Source organism: Larimichthys crocea, unplaced genomic scaffold (assembly GCF_000972845.2).
Source record: "Larimichthys crocea isolate SSNF unplaced genomic scaffold, L_crocea_2.0 scaffold451, whole genome shotgun sequence".
Taxonomy (NCBI): domain Eukaryota; kingdom Metazoa; phylum Chordata; class Actinopteri; family Sciaenidae; genus Larimichthys; species Larimichthys crocea.
In genome coordinates, this window is record NW_020855872.1 from 39509 (window position 1) to 58835 (window position 19327).

The 19327-nt window shown below is 47.8% G+C and overlaps 1 protein-coding gene across 5 annotated transcripts in view; it reads left to right on the forward strand.

Moving 5' to 3' along the window:
* Positions 1 to 16691, forward strand: part of LOC109140709 (C-X-C chemokine receptor type 3) — a 31262-nt gene extending 14571 nt beyond the window's left edge. Inside the window, exons 1-4 of one of the 5 annotated variants that reach the window (XM_019268278.2) lie at positions 7139 to 8480; positions 11436 to 11566; positions 11660 to 11680; positions 11819 to 14686. In XM_019268278.2, the coding sequence (XP_019123823.2) occupies positions 11436 to 11566; positions 11660 to 11680; positions 11819 to 12113 (447 nt within the window). In that variant the 5' untranslated portion in view covers positions 7139 to 8480 and the 3' untranslated portion in view covers positions 12114 to 14686. Of the gene's footprint in view, positions 1 to 7138; positions 8481 to 11435; positions 11567 to 11659; positions 14687 to 14722; positions 14787 to 16375 lie in introns of those variants that run through there. The other 4 variants (XM_027276562.1, XR_003461977.1, XR_003461976.1 and 1 more) reach the window with 4 other exon arrangements.
* The last annotated feature ends 2636 nt before the right edge of the window (positions 16692 to 19327 follow it).

A 19327-nucleotide genomic window follows, 5' to 3' on the forward strand; every position in this document is an offset into this window, starting at 1 on the left:
GGATGCAGCTTCACAGTGAGCTGTGTCCACCTGACAAGCTGCTCCAGCCATGGAAGTCCTGGCTGCTGCGAGCAGCTCCTGTTTGCATCGACCCGTCACAGAGATCCGCTCCTCGATGATAACACAAGAGGGCGGCAGATCGTACCGCCGTCGGAGTCCGTCTTCCAGCGTGCGGGCCGTAGAAGCCCCCGTGACCTTTGGAAGTTGGAGAAAACAGCTGGAGCTACGTCACCTTCACCTCCAAGCTACCTGGTCCTCAGGAAAAGAGAGATCTGGAACTTCCTTCATTATTTTCACCTCGTCTCCTGGAAACAGACTGCTGTCATGATGTTTTCAGTGATTATCATTTTGTCATCATGTTCAGTTAATGTTCAGTACGCTGTAAAATCAGCTGTAATTCAAATGAACGTCTAAAGTTATGACTCGGTTTGCAGAGGAACTGTTGATTCACAGATGTTCTCTGAATTATTCCAATGAAACGCCTTCAGTGAAGTGATGATGAACTTATTTAGTAATCACTTAGTTATTTTCTTCATTCTCATGTGTTGCTTCTATACTGACAAAGTCAAACTTGGAGAATGAGGCAGGATGAATGAACTTGAACAACATTAAGTAAATGACGGCATTCTGACGATGAATAGAAATAGTTCATCAGCTTATAAACACAACATTCTGTATTTTAAAGAAGGCAGGATTCACCTACAGAGTGAGGATCTTTAGGAAGGTTACTTTATATCCTTTATATCGTCCTTAAGTAACTCTTAAACTCATTCTGCTGACGTGCATGACAACATATCCGGTCTTCGTCAGGTCCACTGTGGACAACATTTATTAGACTTTTTAAATCTTAAACCACCAAGATTACAAGTCAGCCACGGGAGGTTCGGAGGTCAGATGTCCAAAACGCCGCGGTGACCTCTGAATGACTGCGTGGAAAAGAAATAACGGTAATCAGAGTGGGAGGAGGATGTGATGCAGCTGAGGGAGGGTAAAGTAAGGAAATAATCAGTTGGAAATAATCGGGTGGAAATCCTCAGCGGCCGGTGGAAAGCAGCTCTGGGACATCTGGGAAAGTGTTAGAGGTGGGTTTGAGAAAATCCAGGTACGCCGCGAAGTACGAGAGCCTCGCAGAGTGAACACGAAAGCACGGAGTGACGGACCACGTGACGTGTTCGGATCACGGACAGTTGGAACAGATAAGATGAAACTTGAACTGACCTGCGGGAAGAAGCCGGAGCTTTCAGCTGACTGAGTGAACTTCATCCAGCCTTGAATGTCTCTGCAGAGAGACACATGATTTCTACATTTTGTCCCTTTATGCTGTGTCATTCAGCCGACAGCTTCAGTTGTGTTTTTGTGGATCGAGCAGATCTGAAGTTCAGCACCCCAAAGACAATATGTTCAAACTGTTACTGATCATGTGACCAACAACAGAAACCATTGTCACGGTTTCGTGGTGAAATTCTTTCAGAATCTGATGAAATACGCAGGACGTCCCTGAAGAAGACGCTGACTAGAAAAACCTGCATCGATGGTTCTTCACAGATGTGCAGGTTACCCATCATGCCATGGGCACTAACACACCATGTCCCATGTCTTTATCCCAGAGGACATAACGTCCATCTCGACCAGCTTGAAATGTGGACTCGTCAGTCGGTCTCTGATGTTCTGGTCCAGAGGAGTGTGCGGTGTTTCTGGATGTTGATATCTGTCTTTGTCTCTGCATGGTCGACTCGAGAGCTTCATCTGAAGAGGCTGCTACCCGATGGGCTGCAGCCTCGTGCAGAGATTTCTCTGATTCTCTGAATCTTTGAATCATATTCTGGATTGTAGACGGTGAAATTCAAACCACAAACGTTCTTAAACTGTTGGACTGTTTCGAGCCTTTCGAGGACCAGCGTGTTCCTCTGTCTGTATGACTTCACTTTAGATGAATGCTGTTTAATTTGGGGCTGCTTGAATGATGGTTGTCTTTATATTCTGTATCACCGAGCGGCCGTGAGATCCCGTTTTATTTGAGGCTCCTGTGCTTCCATCATCTGAACTCAGAAAAAGAAGAAGGGCTTCAGTTAAAAGCTGATGTCGGCTTGTGGATTCACGTTGTTGTTGGAGTTTTGTTCAGTGCTCCGATGAACCTGAGCTGAACTGATCTGGATCACACACAAAGTATCATCAACACTAATATTTGGGAAACTCAGAAGATGGAGGGAGAGGAGATGAAGGGAAATGATGAAAGAGAGGAAGAGATAAAGAGTGTGGAGGAGGAGGAGGATGTGGTTTGTTTTTGCAGAATTACTGAAATGAGAAACAAAATCTTTCTTGGAAGAAAAACATTGTTTCACAGAACCTGAATCTTTCATTTTGTCTCATAAAAAGGTCGAGAGAACCGTCACAACACTTTGATTATTAAAATAAATTTATTAAAACGAGCTGCACTCACACACAGGGTGTGATCGTCTAACTGCTAACAGCAGCTCCTTCACATGCTCATGGTTGGTTATGAACAGGTGTGTGTGTGTGTGTGTGTGTGTGTGTGTGTTTGTCTCAGGTCATTTTATTTGTGACCAGTCGTCCTGTTTCCTCCTTCTTCATCCGTTTCTTTCTTCCTCTCTCCCTCCGTCTGTTCAGCTCCTCTTCCTCTCCTCCTTTGCACTTGTTCTTCCTCACGTTGTCTTCGTTTCCTTCCCCTCTCCTGTACCTTCCTCCTCCCTCCCTTGTTACTCGTTACCTGCAGCTCCAAGTGGACGTTGTTTCAGCTCCTGTCCCCTCTGTCCCTTCACGGTCAAAGTCAAAGCATTTGGAAGCTATAGTTGTGATGCATGATGGGAAGTCATATTAGAAACCACAGGGAGGACAGCTGAGGCGCTCGGCGTGACAAACCTGAGGTCCGGAAGAAGAAGGTCTGCGGTTTGTTCTTCACATTTCCTCTTCCTGTTGAAGTGACCACATATGAACCCCAGCCTGCAGAGGTGCATGGGTTCAGATGAGGCTGTCCTTACATGTTATTTAACCATCCTGTCTGCACGGCCTGCAGCTTTTATTCTCACACTGTACAGACCGACTGACTCATCACGAAGAGCGAGCGAGAGGACAAACAGCTCTTCACATGTAAACCGTGGTTTGTTTGTTGACGTCGCTGAAGTCAAAGCAGAGAGAGAGAATCCTGTCCGAATATTTCCTTCAGTTTATTTTCCTCTTGGAACATGGCACCTACCATCTCTGCGTGTTGTCGACCAGTATGACCGAACTTTTGCTTTCAGTGTCTGAATGTGAAGTATCAGTGCTATGCAGATGACACTGTTTAAAACCAGCTGTCCTTCTGTGATCACGTAGCCTCGGTTGCCCGGTCAGGCCTCCCTGACTCAACATGCTGCCCAGCTCCTGATCCACGTTAAACTCAGATCTCTAACGCTGACGACAAAGCAGTCTCTGGTCCTTGATCGTCCTCACACAGACAGATGTTACCTCCTCCTGGCTCTGCCACCTGTCCTCTCAGGACAGTCCAAACTTTTCTGTCTGTTGTTCCCCGTTGGTGGAACGTCCTACCAGCTCCTACAGATCAGGGGCGTCCCTCTCTACCTTCACAGACCTCCTGAAGACCTCCAGCTCTGCAGAGAGGACCTCCTCTACAACACTACCAACAGCTGGACATGACACATCTGTCCTCTACAGCTGGACATGACACATCTGTCCCTCTACAGCTGGACATGACACATCTGTCCGCTACAGCTGGACATGACACATCTGTCCTCTACAGCTGGACATGACACATCTGTTTCTTACTGCTGCACCAACACGTCCTCGTCACACTGGCTGTTTCCTTTCCTGCCTGTCACTTTGCATTAAAGCATCAGCTAACATTAAATGTAAGTCTGTGCTGCTGCAGTTTGACGCAGCGCCTGTAGAGGGCGTCTTTGTAACACGTCCTCTGCCAGAGGACAAAAGAGCGATGGAGTTAAAGGATGTGATTGGTTTATTAACTGGTGACAGGCATCAGAGGTAAAAATATATTGTTAAAGAAAGACAGCACACCTTTAAAAGGTCTGGCCCCACACGGAGCGTGTGTGAGGACGGACTCGAACCCTCCACCCGTCTCCGTCTGCTGCCTTGCTCTGTCCACATCGTCTGTTTGTGGAAGATGGAATGCAACTGAGCATAGTTTGGTTTTTGAGCCATAATCAAATCAAAATGTGTCTGCATACTTTCCCATGGGGACGGAGGAGGAGGAGGAGGAGGAGCAGGAGGAAGAGGAGGAGGAGCAGGAGGAGGAGGAGGAGGGGGAGGGGCGTCCAATTAAACGAGAGAGATAAACAGAGGGATAATAATCAGGAGTTTCAAACAAAAGCAGAGAGGAAGAGAGAGAGCAAATATGTGGACGCTGGTATGTCAGGCGGTATTTTTGGACTCAGATGTTTTCACGTCCGTCTGGATGAAGCTGAAAAAACCCAAAATGTGACTGAACGAGAGAAAATGTCCAAACGAAGAGTTCTGAATGAATCAATCAATCAATAAATAAATAAATAAATAAATAAAACGCCATGTGTGACGTCACACAGGACACGCAGCTCGTCTCTGACCGAGAGAGAATTCAAGAAGTTCACCTTCTACACACACACACACACACACACACACACACACACACACACACTAACAAGGGACCAGGCTGAGAACCAATCATGTGTGTCGGTGATGTTCAGGCCTGCAGACAGCATCAAACACAGACAGGACTCTGTGGTGGACATCACTGCATGGACTGAAGACACTGAGGACAACATCAACACACTGAGGACAGCTTATTTAAGGTGGACTGAGCTTATTTAAGGTGGACTGAGCTCGTTTAAGGTGGACTGAGCTCGTTTAAGGTGGACTGAGGTGAAGTGGAAAACTGTCTTGTGGTCTGATGAGTCCACATCATGGACGCCGTGTCCTCCGGGCTAAAGAGGAGAGGGACACAGTTCAAAAGACAGCATGGCATGATGGGTAACCTGACCATGCTGACCCATACTTTCAGGTCTTGGAGGACGGCCGACCTGGCTGCAGTCACCGACTTAAATCCAGTTTCTCACTTTCACCATTTGCTGAGTTGTAGTTGTTGTATTACTCTATGGAGGCTGCTGAAAGGCATTCTGGGAGCATGAACGGCATCACATCATTTATCTCTGTCAGTCGTCGGGTCTCATCTTACCAGCCAGGTTGAAACTGTGAGTGTCGCCCTCAGTGCGACTCTCACAGGTCCAGGCTTTGGATTGGATTCAGCTCTCCACATAACGTATGAAATCATATTTGGCTGTTTTCCTGGGTGGGAGTTAACAGTGTGTGCTCCTGAACAGCTCCCTGCTGACAGGAGGTTACTGTCCTGCTCCACACCTGGAACACAGCTGCTGCTTCACACACACACACACACTCACACACACTCACACACACACACTAACAACACTCACACACTCACACTAACAACACTCACACACACTCACACACACTCACACACACACACACTAACAACACTCACACACACTCACACTAACACACACTAACACACTCACACACACACACACACACACACTAACAACACTCACACACACACTAACACACACACACACACACACTCACTAACAACACTCACACACACTCACACTAACACACACTAACACACTCACACACACTCACACACACTAACACACACTCACACACACTCACACACACTCACACACACTAACACACTCACACACACTAACACACACACTCACACACACTAACACACACTCACACACACTAACACACTCACACACACTAACACACACTAACACACACTAACACACACTAACACACACTCACACACACTAACACACACTAACACACACACACACACTAACAACACACACACACACGCACACTAACACTAACAACACTCACACACACACTCACACACACTAACACACACACACTAACAACACTCACACACACACACACACACTAACAACACTCACACACACTCACACACACTCACACACACTAACACACACACACACACACTAACAACACACACACACACACTAACAACACTCACACACACACTAACAACACTAACACACACTCACACACACTCACACACACTAACACTCACACACACACACTAACAACACTCACACACACACACTAACAACACTCACACACACACACTAACACTCACACACTGTTCATCCAGTTTTTCTCCATATGGGCAACTCTTCGATCCAAAACACACATTCCACATGCCAAAGTTTCCACTTCGTACAAACTAAAAACACACACACTCTCTCACAAAGTGTGTGTGTGTGAGTGTTGTTAGTGTGTGTGTGTGCGTGTGTGTGTGTGTGTGTGTGTGTGTGTGTGTGTGCCACACCTCTTTTAAAACTCCAAAGGACTTTTTGTTATTCTTCACTTCACTTCGCTTGTTGTGTTTCTGCCGTGCGGTTCAACACTGAAACATCACAGCACCTCTCAGATGGATCACTGTGACATTGTGTGCAGACATTCATGGTCCCCAAAGGATGAATCCAACTGACTTTGAGTAGGATTCATCCTCCGGGGTCATCATCAGGTTGACTGTTACGTCCCAGCTCGTGTGGGGAAAGGGAGTAACGTAAAGCAGTTGTACTGGGTTAAACGAGCGGACGCTGTTCAATCCAATGAAGTCTAAGTTTGAGTCTAAGCTAACGAAAGAAAATCCAGAGAGAAAGTAAAACTTCGTTAACTTCTGTCTGAGATTTAGAAAACCGAGGAGCAGCACCCCTAAAACTAAAGCTGGCTCTGAGTGCGCAGGAAGCAAACACAATACTTAAAATACATACAAGTCATACAAGCAAACCACCAGATACAACACGTACTAACAACTGCGAGTATCACGCAGAGAGGCGGGCTCCACCAAACCACCAGCCTGACGAGACTGTTGACGAGACTGCTGACGAGACTGCTGACGAGACTGCTGACGAGACTGTTGACGAGACTGCTGACGAGACTGCTGACGAGACTGCTGACGAGACTGTTGACGAGACTGCTGACGAGACTGCTGACGAGACTGCTGACGAGACTGTTGACGAGACTGCTGACGAGACTGCTGACGAGACTGCTGACGAGACTGTTGACGAGACTGCTGACGAGACTGCTGACGAGACTGCTGACGAGACTGTTGACGAGACTGCTGACGAGACTGCTGACGAGACTGCTGACGAGACTGTTGACGAGACTGTTGACAAAATGGACACTGGTGCGTCTGCCGCTCCAATCACGATAAATACTTGGCGACATTTTGTAACTGTGGTGAATTGTGATGAAAAGCGGTTCATGTCCATGTCCATGTCCATGTCCATGTCCATGTCCATGTCCATGTCCATGTTCCCCTCCGGATAACATATTAATGTTCCTGCTATGCTGGGATGGGAAAGGTCGTCAAAGATCAGACTGTGGTTAAACTGGACAGCTTCCACTGTGTGAATGTGTGAATGTGATCTGGGCATTGCTCAGCAGGCTCATTGCGTGTTGACAATCACAACTTTCTTTTTTAAGTTGATACAAAATATGAGAAATAAAATCACACGTCTACAATTCATACAGAGATTTAGATTCACTGGGAATGGTTCTAACGCGATGGACAGGCGACTCTTCTGTCGGCTTAATGTGTTTTTGATTGCTGCTCTGTTGGATGTGCTGAATATTTTTGGCTTTTATTTGATAGTGACAGTAGAGATACAAACAGGAAGCGTGGAGAGGTAGAGCGGGGTTAACACGCTGAGAGGTCAAACACAAGGGCTGTGGTTAGGAGTCGTAACCACCAAGCCACCGGATGTAGTGCACTTTTAAACTGTAGACTATCCTTCCTAAACTCTGTGTTTGGGTCAGCTCTCCTCTATAGGGACATAACACACACACACACACACACACACACACACACACACACACACACACACACACAACAGAAGCGTGTTTTGTTGTCGTCTCGTTGAGGATGTTCAATGATGGACTGACCACGTGGTTTGTGCAACAAAAATAAATCACGTATGTTACTGATACTGTTACTGACCTGGTTGATGATTGGCTGCTGGGGACCTGGTTGATGATTGGCTGGTAGCAAAGTTGTCGGCTCGCTTGTTTCTGATCAGATATAACAAATATTAACTAACATCATCTTATTTAGTGGCAACATGTCAACAAACTGATGAGTTATTAAAGTTGGACAGTAGACTGACTGTAGCCAGCTTGGAGACTGAAGTCGTCGTTCAGGCGTTCTGCACAAGACGTGCTGGTGTCAAAGCTCATATGAAGCAGCCTCCGGGTTTAACGCAACAGCATCAGTCATGCAAATCAGGTGGGAGGAGGAGGAGGAGGAGGAGGAGGAGGAGGAGACAGCGGCTCCACTTGCATCCGCCCAGCTGGTCGATGGATGATGATCGAAGACGAGAACAAACATCCACACAACGCTGCAGGTGGAAACAGAGCTGAAGGTAGGCCAACTCACATTCATGCAGCCATAACAGCTGAGAACAAAGACAACAGCCATGAACACGACTGATGTGTATGGAGCACATGTCTGTGATTATATACAGAAGGAACCTACGTGACGTTTACATGTGGTCGACAGTGGCAGTAAATGTTTTGAAGCTATACTAATTGTAATTTTATTTAGTTTGAATACATTGTGTCAAACCTTTGAGGTGACCTTTGACCTTTGACACTACCGTGCAGTGAAGGGCTGTGTTAGCCCGGAGGTCAGCCGCAGAGCTGCAGCAGCTCAGCTCAGTTCAGTTCAGTTCAGCTCAGCTCAGCTCAGCTCAGCTCAGCTCAGCTCAGTTCAGCTCAGCTCAGCTCAGCTCAGCTCAGCTCAGCTCAGCTCAGCTCAGCTCAGCTCAGCTCAGCTCAGCTCAGCTCAGCTCAGCTCAGCTCAGCTCAGCTCAGCTCAGCTCAGCTCAGCTCAGCTCAGCTCAGCTCAGCTCAGCTCAGCTCAGCTCAGCTCAGCTCAGCTCAGCTCAGCTCAGCTCAGCTCAGCTCAGCTCAGCTCAGCTCAGCTCAGCTCAGCTCAGCTCAGCTCAGCTCAGCTCAGCTCAGCTCAGCTCAGCTCAGCTCAGCTCAGCTCAGCTCAGCTCAGCTCAGCTCAGCTCAGCTCAGCTCAGCTCAGCTCAGCTCAGCTCAGCTCAGCTCAGCTCAGCTCAGCTCAGCTCAGCTCAGCTCAGCTCAGCTCAGCTCAGCTCAGCTCAGCTCAGCTCAGCTCAGCTCAGCTCAGCTCAGCTCAGCTCAGCTCAGCTCAGCTCAGCTCAGCTCAGCTCAGCTCAGCTCAGTTCAGCTCAGCTCAGCTCAGCTCAGCTCAGCTCAGCTCAGCTCAGCTCAGCTCAGCTCAGTTCAGCTCAGCTCAGCTCAGCTCAGCTCAGCTCAGCTCAGCTCAGCTCAGCCCAGCTCAGCTCAGCTCAGCTCAGCTCAGCCCAGCTCAGCTCAGCTCAGCCCAGCTCAGTTCAGCCCAGCTCAGCCCAGCTCAGCCCAGCTCAGCTCAGCCCAGCTCAGTTCAGCCCAGCTCAGCCCAGCTCAGCTCAGCTCAGCTCCTCTGCAGCATATTTTAGAAATTTCAAAGCCATGAAGCCGAGAAGAAAGATTTCTGTGTCCATGACATCATCCCAAAGTCTGTGTGACCTGCGGGCACTAATGAGCATGTGCAGTAGGTCTCACAACACAAACCAGGTGAAGACATGAGTGTTTTGGCCACATTCTCTGGATGAGGACATTTCATTGGACTGAATAGACAGTGTCTTTATTATGTGTCGATTTCTGTCCTTTCAGGCAGAGCTTCATAAACATCATTCTAATATTAAAATCATCTTCTCTGGGAAAGTTTTCCAGAGCTTGAATCAATAGATTCAAACTGGGACTGGTCTTAAGATAATGTCACCACTTCGAAGCCCCAGGTTTCCCTTTATGGCCGCTGCCATCGTGTTTTTTCGGATGGATGATGAAGATATGGAAAGTGACCATATCTTGGATCTTGTGTTGGCTGGACTGACCCACAGAGGTAGCCCCACAGTATAACTCCATTATACAACAGAGTATCATCTGCATAAAGATACAAACAGACGGCCTGATCCAGGATTACCAGGAAACTCGTGGAGCAGGAAGTTAAAACTGAGTCTTTGTTTTGGATCCTCTGAGCAGCTGCTGTTCTGTTTGTGAAATTCCACTGACAAATTATATTCGGAGGGAAATCCAATGCAAATGTGGCCGTACCCTCAATCCTCAGCCTTTCACAGAAACCATATCCGTGTCTCCCTTCAGCTTGTTTTGAATACCCCAGATGTAAACTTAGACTCCACTCGCTGCCCGTCATGCAAATCCACAGGTGGGTCCAGTTTAAAATGAGCTTGTGGTGAAGCAGCCGAGAAACAAAAAGGCAAAATTACAAACAGGAGATCCTCTTGAATGCAAAAACCAGGAGAGGGTGGATGTTGTTTAGATGCAGCACAAGCCTCGAAACAGACAACATGTGTGATGGAGGTGTGGAAAACCTTTTGTGTTGACTGAGTCTGTGTTTGAACTTAGGGAATGAGTAGCTGTCATGTCAGTTCGCTCTTGTTATAGTTGGTGATCAAACACACATACAAGAAGCAGCAGAGACTTTGGGAGCGTGTTGAGTGACTATATGAAGCTTTAGAGGTTAGATGGTCGTGATTAGTTAATTGATGGTTGACGAACAGAATCTCAGGACCACAAACGTCTCATTGAATGAGGCATCTTACGTGTTCACCAACTGGTTTTTACTAAGCCTGGTCCTAACTGATGATCCAGCCTTTGTTAAGACCAGTCTTTAGAAAGAACTTGACCTCAGCTCTACAAAGCTAACCAGTAACTGCCTGCCCACAGAGTCCGAAGCTCTGTGATTGGATGTAAAGATGAATTTGTCTTCATCAGTGAACTAGTAACTAAAATATCCCCAGGCTTCCTTACAGTTTTGAGAATTGCTGAACTTGGTCCTGACTAGACACGTTGTCGCCGTCTTCTTCCTCTTACTGGGAATAAAGATTTCTTTGTCACGATGGAGGAAAGTTTCAATGATCAACATCTGTGATCCAGCAGGGTTAGGGTGCACAAAACTTTATTTGGTCAGTGTTCACTTACAGTTTGAACTGACCTCTGTGCTGTTTACTGCTACAGATCCCAGAAAGAGTTGGATGAAGATGAATCTGTCTGAAGACAACTACACCTTTATGTTGGACAATCTGTACTTCTATCATGGAGCAACAGGCTTGTTCACCTGCAACCTTTTCGTGGGTTTGCCCATTAACCTGTACGTGGTGTGGCTGATAGCCAGCGGATCAGGAGGGTCTGTGGCCTCAGAGCTCTTTGCCCTCAACCTGTCTGTCTCTGAGATCCTCTTTTGCATCTCGTCTCTTTATATGATGCTTTACTTCCTGCTGAAGATGCCGATGGTCTTCGGGATACAACTGCTGCAGTGTGTCTTACAACTCATGTTCATTTCCCGGCCGATCTTCCAGAGCTGCATCTGCCTGGAGCGCTACCTGGCTGTAGTGCATCCCACAGTTTTCCTCAGGTAAGTCGGGACTGGTGAGGCTTGTTCTCGTTGAATCCACGAGCTTTTAGGAAATGTAGCTTCTTAAACAAAACTTATTTTCTCTCCCCACAGGTTCAAACCTCTCCGGTACAGGTTAGCCTGCTGTATGGTGGAATGGCTGCTGATGCTGCTGTACTGCATCATACCTACCTTCACACTCTCAGTCATACACGTATTGTACCTGCTGGTCTCCATGTCCCTGTTCTTCCTGGTGCTCATGTTATACTGCAGTGTCCACGTTCTCTGCGTGCTGAAGCAGCCGGGGCCTGGTGACGGGAGCAGAGGCCACGAGAGCCGGAATGGCCTGAAGAGAAAGGCCTTCACGATCATCGTGATCACCCTGGTGTTCACCAGCATCAGCCACGTCCTCCGAGTCTTCATCCTCAGCCCAACACTGTTGTTTGCATCACAGCAGGTTGTTCACCTTAGTCAGCCTGTCCATCAGCATCGTCAGCGGGTTCATCACCCCTCTGCTGTACCTCCTCAGACCTGGAAAACTGCCATGCATGGAGCTCTGAGTCGCTGAGTGTTTTTATGACAGACAGCTTTAGCCTAACAGGTTGCTAAAGTAGCTAACCACTAATTAGATGCTGCTAACGGAATCTACCGTTACCAAGCAACAGAAGTGGACCGGGTCGGAGCCTCCGAGACCAACAGCGATTAACGTCACAGTACCGAGGTGATTCACAGACTTTATGATGGAAACATTGATCAGCAGTGAAGCGCTAACTGTGTTCACTGTTAGACTGGACACTGCCGGTTCAGAGGTTCTGTTGCTGTGTTCACTATTAGAGCTCTACTTCCCGTTTCATGGAGACTTCAAAATAAAGTTCTGTCTCATAGATACTGAGATACATAGCTTCTTCTAGGATATAATACATTTACGTAGCTCGGCTTTTTCTCTTCAAAGTTATAAATAAATATTTCTCCAGCTAAAACACACACTCATTTTCCTAACATGATGAAGAGCATTATTCATACCCTGAGCTGAAATCATGAAAAACCAAATCAGCTGGGAGCTCTGACATTCAGGCTGCAGCTTTATGTAACACATCTAAAACTCGTATGAGTTTATATCTGGAGAAAAAAGTGTGCGGACACTTCACAGGAACGAAAACGCTGCGAAATGAAAAGAAGCTGCTTTGATTGTTGAGGTCAAACAGAGAGCAGCAGGTTCAGGCAACTATCACACACACACACAGCATACATGCATCCTGCTGCACACACACACACACACACACACACACCATCCTCCTCTCCTTGATGTTGCAGTAACATGGTGTAACAGCCGGCCTGCATGGCTCCCATGGGTGCTGGTTAGTCGACTTAATGGACTGCCACAGCTAGCTTCAAAGACGCGGAGGGTGAAGAAGAATAAAGAGTGATGGGGAGGAAGAGGAGGCGGGAAAAAGCTGCAGGAGCAGAGAGAGGAACACGGGAGAAGTCGTGGCCTGAGCCGTGATGGAGAGTTGATGGAGGATGTCTCTGCTGCAGCGTCGTCGTTTTTGACGGCTGATTTGTTAAAAACATGTTTACGGAACCCTTAGCTTAGCATCTGTAGCTCCTGCCTCGTGCGTTACATCATCATGTTGACTTCATCCTCATAGAACCCGGCCAGCTCCGCCGAGGTCCGGTTCAGAAGCGGGCCTGGGAAGCCAGACACAGCACAGAGAGTCTGCTGGATTTTCAAAATAAAACACCCCGTAAAAACAGACAAAAGAGAAACAAATGAGGTGCGTAGCATGTTTCCAATGTAGAAGCATGTTTAAAGAACATGAACCAGGAAAATGACCAAACGCTCTGAAACACTCCCGGTGGTTTGAAGTCGATGCAGGACGGACGACGGAGACGTGACGGAGACAAGACGGAGACGTGACGGAGACGTGACGGAGACGTGACGGAGACAAGACGGAGACGTGACGGAGACGTGACGGAGACGTGACGGAGACGTGTCCAGTGGAGTTTCTGGGTTAGCGGTACAAACATTAAATAACAGTCAGAGAGGACAGCGTGGACGTGTTTGTGTCTTCAGGCTGAGGACGTTCAGCTCGATGATGATGGACGAGTATCAAACTGTTCCTGTTTCCTGTTTCCTGTTTCCTGTTTGTCATTCACAAACAACCGAAAAATAAAACGTGAAGATCGACAATGTGTTTGACCTGTGTGTGTGTGTGTGTGTGTGTGTGTGTGTGTGTGTGTGTGTGTGTGTGTGTGTGTGTGTGTGTGTGTGTGTGATGACCATATGGATGTAATGATACCCTGCCTAACAAGCAGATAGGATTACACACACACACACATGCATGTAATCATACTGTTACACTTGTATGCACGCATGCACAAACACACACACACATCAAACACACACACACACACATTGTATATCAGTGTGTGTGTGTGTGTGTAATCCTATATGCTTGTTAGGCAGATGTCAATCTTTTTCCCTGTGATTGTCAGTGTAACTTCCAGTTGATACAGAAATCAGCTGTAGTCGTTTATTCTACACACACACACACACACACACACACACACACACACACACAGTAACTCGTTTAGCACTGGTTGACTTCCTGCACAGTGTGTCATGTTTGATGTTTAAATTAAAACCATCGATCAGAGTTTGGCTCTTATTAAAGTTTCCCCCCTGGAGATGAAGGGTGTGTGTGTGTGTGTGTGTGTGTGTGTGTGTGTGTGTGTGAATCACAAATTATTTCCAATGATGCAAATAAAAACACAGGTTGAAGGTTTGTCCTGGAGGTGGAGACAGAGTGACCTTGATAATAACTGGAGGTGTCACATTAACGGCGTCACCTGTCGTCAGAGTCTCGGTTTGTGTCACAGAGAGAGAGAGCGGTGGCTGAGCGACATCGACTGTGAATGAGGACAGTGAGAGTGTGTGATGTCATAATCAGATACTCGGTGTTCACGTCCCCGCGGTGCGTCTTCAATAAACTTTGTCTGCCGTCACAGAGACGTCCTCCTTCACCTCAGCTGCAGGTCACTGAGACCTGAACACGGGTCAGGACGACCCGGACCCACAATGTGGTCTGTCTGTCTGTCTGTCTGTCTGTCTGTCTGTCTGTCTGTCTGCTGTCTGTCTGTCTGGCTCCACCTCACACTCTATGTGTGTGTTTGCAGGTGAAACATAACGGACTGATCATGGAGATGAAGCACCCGACAGCAGGACGCATCACTGTACCTGGTAAGCACACACACACGCACACACACACACACACACACACACACACACACACACACACTGCTGGGATGTTTGCATTATGAATTTCCCTGCCGATACACAAACAAATAAAACTACAAGATCCTGTTGAGCAGCCAAACACACAAACACACACAAACACACACACACACACACACACACACACGCTCAGTTGCTTTGATGGATCTCAGTGTGTTTCCACACACAGGAAGCTGTTTGCTCACCGCCGTGTTTTCACAGTGTAATCTGTCTTCAGGTCCAACAGGGAGACATTCATAACGGACAGAGGCAGTGTGTGTGTGTGTGTGTGTGTGTGTGTGTGTGTGTGTGTACCTTGCGGGTTAATTGAGCGTGAAGACGTGCAGCTCAGAACACTCGGCCTGTCCATGGCATTCTTCTGGTTTTGTCTCTTCAGAGCCAAGACAAGAAACTGCAGACTGAGGTTATGTAACGTCAGACGGAAACCTGCAGGTAGAGAAGACATGACACATCTGTCCTCTACAGCTGGACATGACACATCTGTCCTCTACAGCTGGCAGTCCTGGTGTTAAAGGAGGAAACATCAAGTGTCTCAGTGAGCTGTGTTTCTGCTCTTCCTCACGTATCGCACTAATGCACGAGCATGTCTATGTTTACGTCCTCGTGTAGACGACGCGACGTGTGGAGGAGGACGTGGAGTTATTAAAATGTTACTGCTGGAACAGAACCTGGAGGTTCTGGTTTCACTTCAGCTCCCGACGATGGACGGGACAGAAAAAAGGAAAGAAATGTGACAGATGACGAGAAATGTTACGTAACTGAATTCATGAATTATTTGCCCTTACACCACTACCAACACACACACACACACACACACACACACACACACTAGTTGAAGGGGAAAACAGGTCGCTAATGGGGTGAAAATGGAAGCACTGTTCTCTCACACACACACACACACACTCGTGTGACCATGCACGTGTGTGTTCAGACACACACACAGTGACTGTGAGAGTTCAGCTCATTAGTGCTGCTCTTGATTGTTGAGTTTGTTCCCTCTGAGCAGACAAACTAAATGACGGAGGCGTCCGGTGACCTCGTGTTGGTCTGCATGTGAGTAAAGTCATGGAAAGAAGCGGCCTGATCAGGAGGCTGAGGTACAGAGTTACATGGAACACAGTGAGCTCAGTGATTTAGGCCCGCCTGACAGGTGACACACACACACACACACACACACACACACATCAGTGCCTCAGACCGTCCTCGTCTTCGTCTTCGTCTTCGTCTTGTTTTGAAGGTTGCTGTCAGGAACTCACTGTTTGTGTCCAAAAGTCAGTTACGAGGCGATCCGAGAAGTTCTGTTGGAAACATTTAGCTTAACATGGGACACAAACCTCCTGTCCTCCATTTAGCCTAACAGAGCCGGGCTCAGCAGCCGGACCGGACCAGACCGGACAGCCTCTGAGTCCAACAGGGAATCACGTTACAGTACCACCTCGGTAGGCTGCTGTAGTCCTGCTCACTGCTGGTCTGGAGGTTCAGGTTTTAGCGTTACCATAGAGACAGCGGAGTAATCACTCTTTTTTCGTCTTCAGGTCCGGCGGTCCGATTCAGCAGCTTCACTCGCAACGAGCCGACGCCCCCTCCTCTGATTGGCCAGCACACCGTGCAGGTGCTGCGAGACACCTTGTCTTACAGCGACGACGTCATCAAAGCGCTGCTGGAGTCGCGGGCAGTGGTTCAGAATGAAGTGTCCTGATTGGCTGAGGGACACTCCATGACGGTGTCCAACATCCTGATCAAAGAAGACGATCGTGTGCGTGTGTGTGTGTGTGTGTGTCGGTATCAGATTAATTAGAATAATTAGAATAAATCTCGCTGCTCATCAATAAAGACCAGATTTTTACAGTCGTCTTTTTAAACGTGTGATCGTATCTGACGAGCTTGTAAATGTGCCACAGAACCAAAACTAGGAGCTAAAACAGGCTGAAAGACTGATTACATATGTGATCCATATAAAAGTATTGATCAGTGCAGCTTTAGCGGGTTTCTGCAGGGACAGATGAAGTGTGAACTGTTGCGTGAGCGATTCCCGAGCTCGTCTGCAGATATTGTTCTGAGACACGAGCAGGAAAAACACAGCTCGGCTTGTTTATGGCGTTAATAATCCCAGAGCATCGCTCGGAACACGGAGAGCCATCAGAAACTCAGAGTGAACTCCCGGCAGGTTGATTGATGCCGCTGTACGTGGCGGTGTGTCGCTGACATCGACACTGGGAGGAGGACAGGCAGGCTGACAGCTTGATTGATTGGGAAGAAATCCTCTGGTCGAGAGCGGATGAATCGGATCAACGTGATGTTTACTGAATCTGAGAAAACGTGACGCATCTGGACGTCGTCGGGGGAGACGCAGACTGACATGTTTGTTTGAGTTTTGGAAGGCTCAGGTGTGATTCATCACAAACCAGGGACTTCCTGTAGCCTCAGCGTCCAAAAGACAACAACAGAGTCCAGGGCGAGATGAAACCAAACACTCGCTGCATGAAGACACTTCTTCAAGACTCCGCTCACTGTTAAAGGTCCTCGCCCAGAGGCCCGTTAGCCCCGATCCTGGACTGCAAGGCTACATATCACAACATGTCACTGCAGGAATGTTGAAGTACAAACTCCAGCAGAGGAAGGAGATCTTCTAATGCAGAGTCCTCCTTCATGACGCGTCAGGTCTTCTTCAGGGCACTCGATTTTTACAGGCTGACTGAAATGTGAAAGAGAAGAAGAAGAAGAGGAGGTTTTCAGGTCCAGCAGTCAGCAGCTTCTATGGCAGAGGAGAAGAGAGTGAAGAGGACGTGTTAGATGTGATTGTCAGCTGCTGTAACCTGTCGGTCACAGTTTGTGTTCCTCCAGCTGTGGATGAACAGACGCAAACAGAGTTGATCCTGATCCTGGTCTTGGTCTGATCCTGGTCTTGGTCTTGTGCTCAATGCAGATCCTTCTGTTGGTGCACATGTTGTTCTCTGTGGACTTCCTGATGTAGTGCACGCAACATTTTACCTCTTCTCCTTCTTCTTCTTCTCCTTCTTCTTCTCCTTCTTCTTCTTCTTCTCCTTCTTCTTCTTCTCATTCTCCTTCTTCTTCTCCTTCTTCTTCTTCTCCTTCTTCTTCTCCTTCTCCTTCTTCTTCTCCTTCTTCTTCTTCTCCTTATTCTTCTCCTTCTTCTTCTCCTTCTTCTTCTTCTCCTTCTTCTCCTTCTTCTTCTTCTCCTTCTTCTTCCCCTTCTTCTTCTTCTCCTTCTTCTTCTCCTTCTTCTCCTTCTCCTTCTTCTCCTTCTTCTTCTCATTCTCCTTCTTCTCATTCTTCTTCTCCTCCTCTCTCTCTCTCCCTCTCTCTCTCTCTTGGCTGCCTCTGTGTTGAACTCAGTGTGTGTGAGAGAGAAATTCGGATGTACGTAACTCACCAGCTCTTTAAGTGTCCCTTATTCCCCAACATCTGGAGTGTGAGTGTGTGTGTGAGTGTGTGTGTGTGTGTGTGTGTGTGAGTGTGTGTGTGTGTGTGTGTGTGTGTGTGTGTGTGTGTGTGTGTGCAGGAAGCTTTGGGCTTTCTGTCCAGCCTAATGCTGAACGCAGACACAGTTATATGAGACAGACAGAGACTAATATAAGGTTTGGTAACTCTGACACTGAGGTCACAGGCTCTTATTTTGAAGGGTTCAGCTCACACCAATGAAACTCGAGTATGAAGTCCGCAGCAGACAGGAAGGAGGGTTCTGTTTACTTCCTCTTTCATGTGAAAACGCTCAGACACGGAGGTCCACGGTGACACGGCCGAACCCGGGACCCAACAGAACCTCCAGACCAGCACTGAGCAGGAACACAGCAGTCTACCGAGGTGGTACTGTAACGTGATTCCCTGTTGGACTCGGAGGCTGTGCTCCAACCCAGTCCGGCCTGCTGAGCCCGGTTCAGGTCCAAACCAGCAGGCCTCATGGGCGGTTCCAGCTCAGCCCGGTGAGGGGCAGAAGAGCTGAAAGCGACGCCGAGAGGAAGACACAAAAAAGACTGCAGCGACGCTGCCATGGCAACCAAGAGTACACATCCTGTCCAGACTGAAGGCGACAGGTGTGTGTGTGTGTGTGTGTGTGTGTGTGTGTGTGTGTGTGTGTGTGTGTGAAAGCTGTCTTCTTATTGGCTGCAGTGCATGGAGGTTCGCGGCTGCTTTAATGTCAAATCCAGCTGCTGCAGCTGCACAACACCTCTCTCTCTGTCTCTGTCTCTCTGTCTCTCTGTCTGTCTCTCTCTCTCTCTCTCTGTCTCTCTGTCTCTGTCTCTCTGTCTCTCTGTCTGTCTCTCTCTCTCTCTCTCTGTCTCTCTCTGTCTCTCTCTCTGTCTCTCTCTCTCTCTCTCTGTCTGTCTCTGTCTGTTTCTCTCTCTCTCTGTCTCTCTCTCTCTCTGTCTCTCTCTCTCGCTCTCTGTCTCTCTCTGTCTCTCTCTCTCTCTGTCTCTCTCTCTGTCTCTCTCTGTCTCTCTCTCTCTCTGTCTCTCTCTCTCTCT